A 12,882-nucleotide genomic window follows, 5' to 3' on the forward strand; every position below is an offset into this window, starting at 1 on the left:
CAAAATTGCCATCCCCTTACCCTGTGAAGTCCATTTTTTCCATATCCAGGGAGAGAAGAGGTTTTAGAAGCTGAAGCATGTGCTGTTGAATAAGGAAGGGAAAAATCTTTTACTGGAAAAATCCCATGGAAACTCAAAAACAAGAACATTTGAGGAATCAACTAGAATAAAAAACACAATTAAAAGAGCTAAGCATACACATAACCAGCTGAGACACACTGATTTTAAGAAACTACCGTCTTGGCCCCAGACTCATTGCAACCTTCCATGCATTCTGTAACGCACACGCAGCTTTATCATGCCATGGTGGCAAGTCATCGAAGGGACACTGATTTTTCCAGGCTCAAAATCAGAGTGGTCTCCACTGAGTTGAAAGTAATGCTCAAGGGTCAGACAACAGAGCAAAATAACCTTTTAGTCCTTAGCTAGATGAAGTATTGCTGTGCACCTTATGATGGGACCAAGATAAAGGACAAGGAGAATCCAAGATCAGCAGTGTTTGATAGGTTCCCTGTTAAGTCTCCCATGCAGGTCCATGCAATTCCAGTCTCCTAAGCGGCACATGTGGTTTATGTATCATCATACCCTCTGAACCTTTAATGAATTTCCTTTCTATCCTTCCTACTGCAACTATTATTGCACTCATGCTCCCAGCTTCTGCTGCTGCACACGCCAAGATACATATGACTAGCACACTCCATTCTCTCTGTATTCACATGCTCAGCTTGCCATTTTTTGCTACAAAGGAGAAATGGCTATTAGTTTTGGTCCTGTAACACAGTAACTGACAGATGTTTTGGTACTGACTTCACCAGGAGAATAATCAGAATAGGCAGTGCTGGGTAAATTAAATCAAGTTTGAGAATTTGGCGTTCTGATCCAAAATTATAGTTATCCTGTACTTGATGTGACACTTCTGAGAACATGACATGATTCAACAGACCTCTGAGACTCCCTGTCTGTGGGCATTCAACTTAGCATTTGCACTGAGGCCAAGAACCTAAGCCACCAATTGGCCAAAGTTGACTTCGTGTTTTTGTTCTGGAACAGAAAATACCCCAAATCAAAATGTCAGCCAAGGCCAAAACATTGGCTGTGTTTGGAATATGCATCCCCACTGGTAAATGTTGCCCATTTTCCCTCCCTGGGAGGAGACTAAACAGTGATAGGAACCATCAGTTTAAGCAAAACATGTTACTGTAATTTAATAACCCAGCCTATTAGCATATGGATGATGTAATAGTCACCAAATATTTTACCTCACTCCTTATGTATATCAGAAAATCCCTTTCCTCAAAATTGCCCATAAAACTTCAACCTCATATTTCTTCTAATTAAAAAACAACTATGACACTCCTCCCCTCACCAAAACCAGCTAGTGAATTAGGCCACTCTTTCAGGGAGAACGTCACATACCAAGCAGTCTTCCCAGTGGTCTCTATTCTGGGAGACTGCTTGATACCTGTATATGTAGTGTTCATTATTCACTGTTCATAATTAGCTTTACTGCCTACATGAATTACCTGGAGAATCGTAACGACTGGCAGAAAGGGCTGACCTATCACGACTCTCTTTTTCCATCTCTTCTTTCAATATCAATTGTCCCAGACCAGAGTTGAGCTATAAATGACAATGAAAAAATACATCAGTAAAATAAAGCTGATCGAAGCGTTAGTGGAAATTGCTTATAGAAAACAAAGGGGCACTTTTTGGATGGTGTTCATAAACAGCACAGAGACAAGCTTATAACCACCTTCATGAGCTGCTCCTCCTGCAGTTGCCGGCGTCTCTGTAGCTCCTCATCATCTTCCTCTCTTCCACTTGATCTGCGTCTCATGTCAGCTCCTGCTTCCACAAAACCACAGTACAGAGAGAGCTTTGTGTATCAGTTCAACCGCAACTTGAAGATTTCAATGCTAGAAAGTACTGGTCAGTTGATTTACTGAATAAACAAAGCAGTATTTTCTTGCAGACTCAAAAGATGTTTTTTCAAAAATCACCCTAAAAAAAACTCGCTCGGATAGCCTGTCCTATGGCTATCAGGCTTCTTATAAAATTAACAAGAAATCAAACTGCATGTGGGTTCCCAACCAAGCAACAGCCCTGGATACAAAAGCCATGAATCAATGTAATAGAAAAAAGAAGCTCAGATTTCTAGCTCTGGAAACATGGGGTTTAATGGCAACAGTAACTGTACGTGAGGTTGAAAACAGAAAATCTGATTTACATTTATACTTTTACCTAGACTCAGGAAATGAATCTGAATTAACACTTCAAATGGAAAATTAAACTATATTACTTTCCTAAATGGACACTCATATTTGGAATAAACAAAGCATTATATTTAGTTTGAAAAGAAGCAAACAAATTTGTGTTCTACATTAGGTTCTTACTTTTTATTGAATAATATTTATTTTCTTGAATAGTTTAAGAAATGGTCCAATCTGGTCATCAGGACACTTCCATGAATACATAGAATATGATATTGCTGCAAGCATTTAGAGAGCCGTTGTATTTTTTCTGCACAGGCTATATCCTGATATAGTTATTCACCAATCTTATGCTAGGCAAACTCAGTGTTTTATTTGAATGAAGACTAAATTTTGCAACTAAAATATCAGAAGTTTTATATCAATTACATGTTTTGTACAGCAGTGTTAAATATGGAGAGAGACAGAAAGTTATGGAGAAATTATTTGTATTTAAATTATTTATTATTTTGTTTGGTTTCTAAGGCTTTTGCAAGACTTTTCAATACAAGAGCAGTAAGACTAATTTTTTTGACAGCTGAACTCATTCTAGCTCTGTAAGCAAAACATCACACAAAATCAGACAAGAAGCCAAAAAACCTGGGGCTTGTGGGTTTGTTTTTTAGTGATTAATCTTGTGTGATGCCTTTTTACTTCTTAATAAAATACATCCATGAGCACATTTTTATCTTTATAGTTTCCAAACAGTCCTGTTTAATTTAGTTTCTAAGGTGTAACAAACATCACCTGACAGCCAATATAAAAAGCAGTTTTACTAGAAACCATTAAAAGTTGACATCAACTGCCTACAGACTGAGCTGGGAGCCAGAATTTCCAAAAAAGGCTCCATCTCAGACATCAGGCATAATAATGCTGTAGTTACCACAAGCATTGTCAGGAGAGTTTCAGGCACGTTGATGTTATCATTGTGACTGTAATGTTTGTCAGGTTGCAATCCTATATAGAAGATATTTTTTTAAAATTGCTGCTGCATATGCAGCCCCTCAAATTGGTCACTGAGCTCTCCCACCCTGCGTCTCCTCTCCCAGCACTTCTATGAAAATCCCATTGCGCCAAGAATGATATACTCCTTCATGGAAACCTGAAACAGGCAACACCTTCAGTGTTTCAGACATGACTTCATAAATGGACCAGGCTAGATAGCTCATTTTATGCTATGGGGGTCAATAAAAACAGAGGAAAAAAAATACAAAGCAAAAAAAATTAAAAATGATCATGCACATGATTTAAAGAATAGAAAATAAGATATCTGTAGTGCAACAACACAGAAGTAAAACACAGTCTGTAGAGACAGTAACTCTGAAAATCAGGACTTTTTTAGTCCATTAACTGTTCCACTTCAGCCATTGCTTCTTGCCATGAAAATAGTCATGAGGTTGGAAGCAATTATATTTTCTGTAGAATATTTGCTCTTAGTTTAAGACTAAAAGATTAAATAGACAATAACTGAAAGAAGTCAGGCTTGTGTGACACGCCACATTTTTTAAGCTACTGCATAGGAGTTCACATAATTTGTCTATGGGTTAATATCTGTGCGATCAACTCCAAAGTCCTTTAGCAAAACCTCTTCTACTCAGTGCTATTCAACAGTTTTAAATTCACAAACACTCGCAGGTCTCACCAGAAGAACTGCAGTTTTGTGTCCACTCCAGGTGTTTGCCACATCTTCACTACCCATTTTTACAGCTCCAGTATTAACCTACTTTGGTTACCAGTACCTTTCAAGCAGCATTGCTTGTATTGGTTTTTTTGCATACCTATGGCTGCAAGGGAGGGAGGACCTGGCCAGTGGTCCGTCTCAATCTTTGGTATCTCGTTGGGTGCTGGTGCATGAGCTGCTGGGAACTTGGAGGACTTGATGATATCCTCAGATGACTTGCTCTGTGCTGCCAAAGCAGCTGCATCTAGATGGCAATCAGGGAACTTAGCTATGTAATAATCTGCATCAGTATAAAGGTCTTCCTTATTTTGGCAAAATTTTATACTTTACAATAAGTTAATTTTCAAAAGCAAACATTTAAATATTTTGCTTTTCTAATTGCAATTTGAAGCCAATAGACTGGAATCAAGCCTTCCCCTTCTCCCTCATCCCCACCCCCAAAATAACCCCAGATCAGCTTTGGATTTTACTAGGGTTGCACAGTGTTAGAATGATTAGGCAAGAGTAAGAGAATTCCATCTAACAGTATTTGCCAATATCTCCTAAGGACAGCTGGTTATTAATGAAGATGAAATCAGATTTATGTACTGATCTGTCTTCCCTCTAGGGCAAGAAAAGATACTGTCAGAGGAACAGCACTAATTTTAACTCTACTGACGCTAATTATTTTCTATGTTTCTGTGAAAAGCTGCAAAACAAACAAAAAAAGAAATCTGAAACAAATAGGTTTATTTAACCAGTGGATTTTTTTCTGCTGCATGCCCTTGCTTTTTAGCATGCAGTAGTAGTAAAAGCAGATGTGAATTTATTAATAAATACTAAAATTCATTCAGATTACCTTGGCAGAGAAAGGCAATTGCAATGAAATGAACTTCACCAATAAAATATCTCAGCAGTGGGGCATCCATTTAAGAGTCCAGTCTAAGCCAAAGTCTCTTAAAAGCATGTGAGGATGTGCATTATGGCTTTCACTTCTTGACATTAAAAAAAAAAAATCCAACAGGATTCAGTTCACATTAAAACTAGCCTTAACTGCAAACTTATCTGCAAACTGTTACCTCAAATCATCTCTTGTATGAAGCTATTGTATCAGAGGCAAGAATTCTGGACTTTTTTTTCCCCCTTTTCTCTGTTTTTTTAAACAGAAAGACATCTGCTAACAAAGTGAAGCATTGTGCTACTCATTCAACATGTTCAGGGTAGCTTACGAGTATCAGTATTAGGTATCATTGGGAATTCTGAGCACTTTATGATTGGGAAACTCTAAGCATAATTGCAGGTATGGAGGAAGCTGGTGAGAGTTTACAAAAGCATGACTTCAAACAGTACTTACGTAGAATTGGTGATGTCAGTGGTTAAACATTCACATGTTAATGGGAGGTGAGGAGATACATTAAAACCATAAAAATAAACAAAAATAATGTTAAGACTTTTTCCAAAATGAGCATATGGTTTGAAACTTAAAAAAGAAAGAGGAGGAAACCCTGATGTAAAACCACAGCAGTGTTGTTTGCAATGCTCTCTCCTGACTACAGAATGGACTTCCTGGGCTTTCCTAATTATCTCAGCTCAATGGCTCTCAGCCAACTGCTCTTCTAAACCCTGTAGAGTACTGCTTGTTCGCTACTTCACCCTAAAAACATTTCTTTGGACAAAGGGTCTGCAAAGGGATGCAAACTCAAAGTCTTTAGAAAGTGGAGTCATCCATCTTTCACCATGTTACACAAAAGTCACCTCCTGTTAAAAGTTTTCTATTCACAGCAGAAAAGAAGGGTGAATACACGCCTTTATAGCCAGGACCTTGCTCTGCAGTACTAAAGACTGGCAATGCAGTGGGCTTCTGCCGTCACTGTCATTTCAGACATGCTGTAACGACAACTACACCAAAAAGATTACAGCACTAACACTGCTGTCTAACACAGAATCCAAACACCTGGAAAAATAAGAGCAGCAAACTACCTGAGCTATATCACAGGGCTTGAGAATCAAATTAGCCCTGTCGGTAGTACATCACCTATATTACCTTCAGTAATTAAAGATTCTTATTAAAGCCACAGGTACATCTGGAATTCCAGCCTGATAACATCTCTGCCTTTGCTGTTGAAATAAATTATTGTACTTTTGTTGTTTAAAATAAGGATATTCCATGAAGTCCCTGTCAGAGAACAGTCTGTTGTTAATCCACTTTAACTTGATCAATATGTGTATTCTGAAAACATAAACAAGTGAAATACAGGAAGGCATCATAATGCTAAAGAGACAGCAAAATCCCAGTTAATGGCAATTTTGCCATTAATATCAACGTGGCCAAGATCAAAACCATATGATCCAAATGAAACAACATGCTTTAAAAATAAGCATGCAATAACAGCTGTTTCAAGCTTGGACTACTAATTTTTAATGCTTAAATATAAACACTGAATGCTTTTCACTAGTCTGCATGCCTTTTAATTTAGTTGACACTCGATTTTGAAATAAAAAGGGAAAGATCATTTACCATGTTGTTTGTAGATTGGTGGTTTTCTGTAAATGTTGACACCTTGATCTGTGAAATCAAGAAACAGAAAAATAGGAATATGAAAACTACTTCAACTGTAGATAAAAGATAACTCCAACACTAAAACAATAGACAGACCAAACCAAGGATGTAGCACAAGAAAAAGCCAGAAAGCTATTTCTAGTATTATACAAAATCAGATTAATTAAAGAAAAGAAAACGTAAAAACAAGTGAAAAGTCAAAGACATGTGGTATGATGTCCTTTGGAGCTGATTCTGTAACGTGGATTCATCCAAGTCATGAACCATTCATTTTAAACATTCAGATTATCAGTGGGATAAAAGTTACAGAAGAAATGCAAACAAGCAAGACATTTCAATGGTGAAGATACAAGCCATTTGGGGAAAACTACCCCAAATAACTTTTGTGGAAAATTGTGCTTCAGTCGTAGCAGCTCAATTTTCTTTCCAACTGACTGCTGGATTGAGCAGAAGAGAATGCAGCGAGCCCATAATTCACTTCAAAATCCAGAGAACAAAATAGCTGCCTAATACACCGTTTTGAACAGTCAACAACAGCTACACTTCAGTGAGCCAAAGGGATGCTTTATGCAGTTCAGCTGATATACTATTAATTCTCAAACCACAAGGACAGATTTTATTTCTTTTTTTGTAATTTTTTTTATGTGAGGCCCACCACATTGCACATTATCAATGTAAATCAGAATAAACACACTTCCCAGAACTCTAATGCAGTAAATCTACAGCATGTCTAAAAGATATCGTATTTTTACAAATAATAATCTAAAACAGGAACCAGTTGATTCTAAACTCCCTTCCCACCCAAGCCAACACTTCATGTATTCGGCACAGCTACAAATAATCCAAAATCAGTGCTATTGTGCAAAAATCTGTCAAAATCTTATTAGAAGACCAAAATGAGCTACTGGGAACTAGAAAATTAATGCCAGAAACCCATTTTGCTACTCCATACTGCCTGAAAAAAGTTTTCAGTTACATTAGAACAAAATATGAAAAAGCATTTTAGAAATACATGCTGTGTATCACAGATCCAATCTAAGTGCTACAGGAGACAACTTAGCCTCTGGCATTAAGGAAAGCTAACCCTAAAAATCTATTGAAACAGAAGCAAATCGTACACTGAAGAACCCTTGACTAAACAGGCAAATTCATTGCACACCAAGACACTGAGGTATTTCATTCTTGTTAGTGATCTGTTACGGCCACTTGACCAGCAAATCGGTATAAAAATCACAAGGGTAGTCATGCAGTACTTTTGCGCACATCTATACCAGAAAGCTGTAAGGAGGATAGGAACACAGCTCCTTCCGTGGCTGCACTGTGCCAGCTGAAGAGGACAAGCTCTCCCAACATGCTAGAAATTATTACTCAGAGCTATTCATGTAAGTGCACTTGAGTTTAGGCAAGTCAAAATGAGCCAGGTCAGCTTAAGCAGTTAAAACAGCCTACCTTAGCCAAGCCAGGTCACACTGACTGAAAAAGGAGTTCCCAGAAACAGTTTATCTGCCAGATCTGGGGAAAGGAGGAAGAGCAGTAAACTCTGGCAGTGTGAAGGGGTACTAGACTGAAGGGGAGCTGAAAAATAACTGGATATAGTAAGGTTTCAGCTAGCACTGATGCAGTCAGAAGATGCATGTCAAAAACGATAGGGACACACCACCTTCATCTCATCAAAATACAAGACAGATGAGCTTCTCCGAGGCTGGAAGAAATTTGCAGCTCACTTTATAACAGAGACTGCCCTTTATAGAGGGGAAACCCTGAGGCATGCATATGCTTGTCTATTTGCAGGTCTCTCTGAGGACATCAAGCCATTGCACAAAACAAGTAAACTTCCTCACCTGCTTTAAAAAACAAGGGAACACTAAACTAGAACTGCTTGGTTCAAGACTGAAAAAAGACACAACAATCCGACTGATCAACACAGGTAATGGCTCACTGATCAACTCCTTTCTGCATGTCACTGCATGAATCAAAACCAACTCCTCCAAAGTTAGGAGAGTTATGCTGGTGCTCTGCTGGTGCAACCAAGAGAAAAATCAAGCCCTATGCAGCTCATATCCAGCTCATGGCCATCAACAGACCCTGAAAACCAAGCCATTCTAACAGTGAAACACTTGACTAACAGAATAGGTAAAAATCACCGTGAAAGTCCCACTCCGTTTCTTAGCGCTCTACCCCTTCAGCAAGCCCAGGAGGGGTTCCAAACCTGGTGGGTGCACCTCATGGTAAACAGCGTGAAACAATGGAGACAAGACAAAAGTTACAAAGGCTACATTCTACACTGTGACAGGACACCGAGACACATACAGTGCCAGCTCCTACCTGGAACATGGAAATGTTTAGGGGCCTGAGCGTAAGTTGGAGTGAGAGGGCGGCTGTCGGGCCGATAGGGGACAGGGGAGTTCCGACCGCTGGACGGCTCATTGCCTCCAATGAAAGAATGGAGAAAACAAAATGAGAAAAGGGAGAGCAATAAAAAAAAGCAAGCCCAATCAAACCCAAACAAAATTGGTGGAATCGAAATCTCCAGGGAGAAAAGAAATTGAACCGAAAATATAAATACAATCAACAACGAGAACTGGTAGCCCTGGTGACTTTTTTTTTTTCCCCCTGATATTCCTGCAGACAAAAATTCCTGTTCAGGCTGGAGTTGAGGTTTGAGCAGCTCAGACTCATTCTGACGGCATGCAGGCAGGAGCTGTGCGCTCGCAGCTGGTGATTAGGTGGGCAGCATGGAAAAGAAGAATGGAACGTTACTTGGCATGACTTAGCACGGAGATTGATATTTGGAGTTAAAAGTCACAGGCACAGAGCATAGTAGTTGATATGCAAACCCAAAATGAAACGAACTCCCAAGCAGATAGAAGCAGATGCTGGCAGTTACTACAGTTCCCTAAACCAAAAGCGTAGAGAAGCTAGAGATGGAAAATAGCTGTTAGGTCACTTGGTCTATTTCAAAAGGCATAACTGTTCTATACACACTCTTTCATTGGTTTAGCTGTCTGGTAGGAAATTTTTGATATAGCAAAATAATTTGTAAGGCATCTGGTGGCTGCACCCATGCCATTGGTTCCACCCCAAATCTCTGTCAATGCCAAATTTGGCTCTAGTGACAATACTTCACCAGTGCCGATTTAGCAAATCTGAATCTAATGTCTAAAAACTTAAACTCCATTTTGCACACCTGGTTTATTCTATTTGTAGGATTACTCTTACCGGGACTATTACCTTGCCTCCTAACAACCCACCGCTGCAGCCAACAGCCCTGGAAGTTCCTGTGTCTGTCAGGGCAAGAGGGCTGTTGCAGAGCCATGCTGGTTGATCCCAGGCATCAAGACTTAACAGCCAGATATCCAAACACATGTCTGTGTGTGTACCATAAAAGGATGTTGCTGCCTTCTACTTTGTGCCATTCTTCACACTAGTGCAAACTTGCACAAGCAGAAATGTCCACATGGGTGTTTATTTTACATGGGTGTGAGTGACCACAATGGTGAAAAGTAGGGGAGCATCAAACCCCTTCCATTTTTCAGGTAAGTACAAGGGCTTTAAAAAAAAGCTAGAAAAGCTGATTAACAATGCAAGAAAAAAAAAAAAAGGAGGGGGGACTAGTACAGAAGGGCTATAAAACACAACAAAAAAAAGAAACTGCAAGCCTCCTTTCAGCTACAGGTTTCCTAAGTCCTGTTCGATGACCCAAAACGTTAGACTCAGAACACTAATTTATATAATTGGGTGGCGGGGGGAAGGAAGTAAGTTTTCTTTACACAAAAGTTCCTCTTTTACTCGAATGGTCATCTGACAATCTAAAAGGCACCAGGAGGGAGAAAAAAAAAATGCTCTTTACAAACCCCACTGAGAAAGACGTGGGACAGAGGCCCCTGCCAGTATACAAAAGTTAATCCATCTGCACATACATGTTTTAAAAATTACATGCACAGTTCAGGGGTCTTGGCTGAACAAAATTTGTCCAGAAGAATACATGTGCAAAATCCTGTATTTACTACTCAGATATTTCTGCCCTGAATGACTTAATGGACATGATATCCCTCAAACATGACGTTCTTTCAAAAACATGCATTGATGGTGGTTTTCTATTTTGGGTGAAAAGCAGTATGAATTATTATTTAAAATAATATTATCTCAATTTATGGTCCTTTACTTGGCAATTCCAATATTGTGTTCTACTTGTCCAGCCTTTGAAATACCATGATGGTGAAACACAATTTTGAAACACCAGCTGACTTTACTCATGTCTTTTGTTTCTATAGAGAAATGATGAGTTAACTTTCAGCAAAATCATTGTTTCATAGGGAAAAAAAAATCAGTATTGAGATGGCCTTAAGATATAATTAATTCTAAAATTTATAACCTTTATAGAGACATGTAATTTTGCCTTTCTGCTTCCATTGGCAATTAGTATATTCAGTGAAAGAGAAGAATAGAAAGGGATTTATTGACCTGTGGACTGGTATAACAGAAGAGTCACAAGTACATTTTACCTGTTGGGAATTGGAAGACAAAATGTGGGCGTGTTCAATTTACAACGCCCCAGTCACCAACACTACAAATACAGGGAGGAAACTCTTCTTATACCCACCTCTTTGTCTCAGCTAGACACAACTAAGTATGCTCACATCCATAAATGTACGCTGGGTAATCTTGTACCTGGTACACAGACAACTTCTTTATAGAGAACTGGTAATGTTGTATAATGGATACAGTACAAGGCAGACAATCAGCATGGTATCATCCTGCATGTGTTGCCTTACAGATGTCTCTGCTGGCTTGTATTTCCTGGGGTTCCTGTGCATTCTCTTCCTAATGACTCCTACTTGTACTGACAAATGACTCTCCTTTACACTTTCTAGGATAGCAGCCTCATTACCCCCAACCATTGCAGGAGGGAATGGTACACCGATTTACAATCTCATTAGATTATCCCCGAGGAGCCCACTCTAATAACAAGGCTTAAGTGCTTCAGATGCTGCTGTAAAATCACCCACAATTTATGAAAGCATTGCCAACATCTGTGGAACGTGCATATGCACACAGGAAAGCAGAGCTGCCAGGCTGCCTGTACACCTGCCTCTCAGGCCTTGTGGCTGGCCTGCTTGCAGCTTTACATAAAGGTAGGGGCAGTGCATGCTCTCAGTTTGGGCTCCTTGCTGTGCCTGCACAGGAAAGTCTCTCGTACTATCTCAGGTATGCCATAACTAGTGTTAACTCCCCAAAGCAACAAGAAAACTCCAGTTCACCAACACTGTAGAAAAAATCCCTGGCATGAAGTTGAACATGCATGTGCCTAGGTGGGTGGGGGATGTTAAGAGATAACAGCGTAAGTGTAATATAAAAATCAAACACTTGAGCACAGCAGCCTCAGAAGTGAAACTCAGAGGCTTTTTTTTCTTTCACTCCATTCGCTCTATCAAGTAGTTCCCTTTTTCTATAGCTCAAGTTGTTAGCAGGTTCCCCTAACAGTCAGGAATAGAATTGCTTGCCTATACACAGCACAGTGTAATGGAGGTTTCTGCTGCCTCCTGAAGTGTTCACCACTGGGCTCACTGTGTTGATTCACAAGCTAAGTCCACTGAGTCAGGCAAAAAAAACCGTATGCAACTAACACTGAGCCTTCTGTCAACTTGCAATTTAGTTGCTCTAATTTGGAATAGACAGAGGAAAAAGCCTAACAGTACCTGAAACCCTAAGTCCTATTTAGGATTTATCAAACTATCATGGTCTTGTCCAGATGTGTAGCCCTTATTTTCTGCACAAAACTGAAAGTCATGAAACAGCCAAAGCACAGCTGTTTTCCAGACCAGAGCTTTCAGCTGCATCCACAAAGCCCTGGAAATAGTTATTGCACACAGAGAGCATTTAGAACCTGTCTCAGGGAAGGAAAACAGGAGCCTGTGAAAAATAAGGCCCAAACTCACTATGAAGGTGGGTAGGTTCCTTATGGGAAGGTCTATGAGCAGATGAATACACATTACTTCGGAGCTCTTTTTACACAGAAATCTTAGAGGAGCTTTGCAATATTCTTGAATGCCTCTGAAAAATTCTAGGCATGTGAGATGAAATCCTGGCTCTCAATGAGAGTTTTGTCTCTGATTTCAGTAGGGTCAGGGTTTCTTTCATTCATGGACTTGTTTTGATTCTTTCATAGCAAGACAGTACTTCATTGAGACATGACCAAAATCAATGGAGAGTCCAAATGAGATTAAATGAAGTCTAAGCTGATGAATATTATACCCTCTTCCAACTCAACATATATGTGACATCAACAAACTCTCATTAAGACTTTCAGAGGCATATTTAGCCCCTTCACTCATCAGAGTTCTTCATATTTGGCCTTGTCTACAAGGCTTGAGCATTACGCTTGTTTAAGCATTATGTTGTATGAAAACACA

General features: G+C 39.4%; 1 protein-coding gene across 5 annotated transcripts in view; it reads right to left on the reverse strand.

Moving 5' to 3' along the window:
• The window catches only part of ABLIM1 (actin binding LIM protein 1), a 225,415-nt gene that overhangs the window by 14,034 nt on the left and 198,499 nt on the right, over positions 1 to 12,882 (reverse strand). For all 5 annotated transcript variants that reach the window (XM_064464224.1, XM_064464219.1, XM_064464222.1 and 2 more), the window contains 6 exons: positions 8,795 to 8,899; positions 6,428 to 6,475; positions 4,028 to 4,174; positions 1,754 to 1,845; positions 1,524 to 1,620; positions 21 to 82 (listed from right to left, as the gene is read on the reverse strand). In XM_064464224.1, coding sequence (XP_064320294.1) covers positions 21 to 82; positions 1,524 to 1,620; positions 1,754 to 1,845; positions 4,028 to 4,174; positions 6,428 to 6,475; positions 8,795 to 8,899 — 551 coding nt within the window. The remainder of the gene's footprint in view (positions 1 to 20; positions 83 to 1,523; positions 1,621 to 1,753; positions 1,846 to 4,027; positions 4,175 to 6,427; positions 6,476 to 8,794; positions 8,900 to 12,882) is intronic.

Source organism: Phalacrocorax carbo, chromosome 12, assembly GCF_963921805.1.
Source record: "Phalacrocorax carbo chromosome 12, bPhaCar2.1, whole genome shotgun sequence".
Lineage (NCBI taxonomy): Eukaryota > Metazoa > Chordata > Aves > Suliformes > Phalacrocoracidae > Phalacrocorax > Phalacrocorax carbo.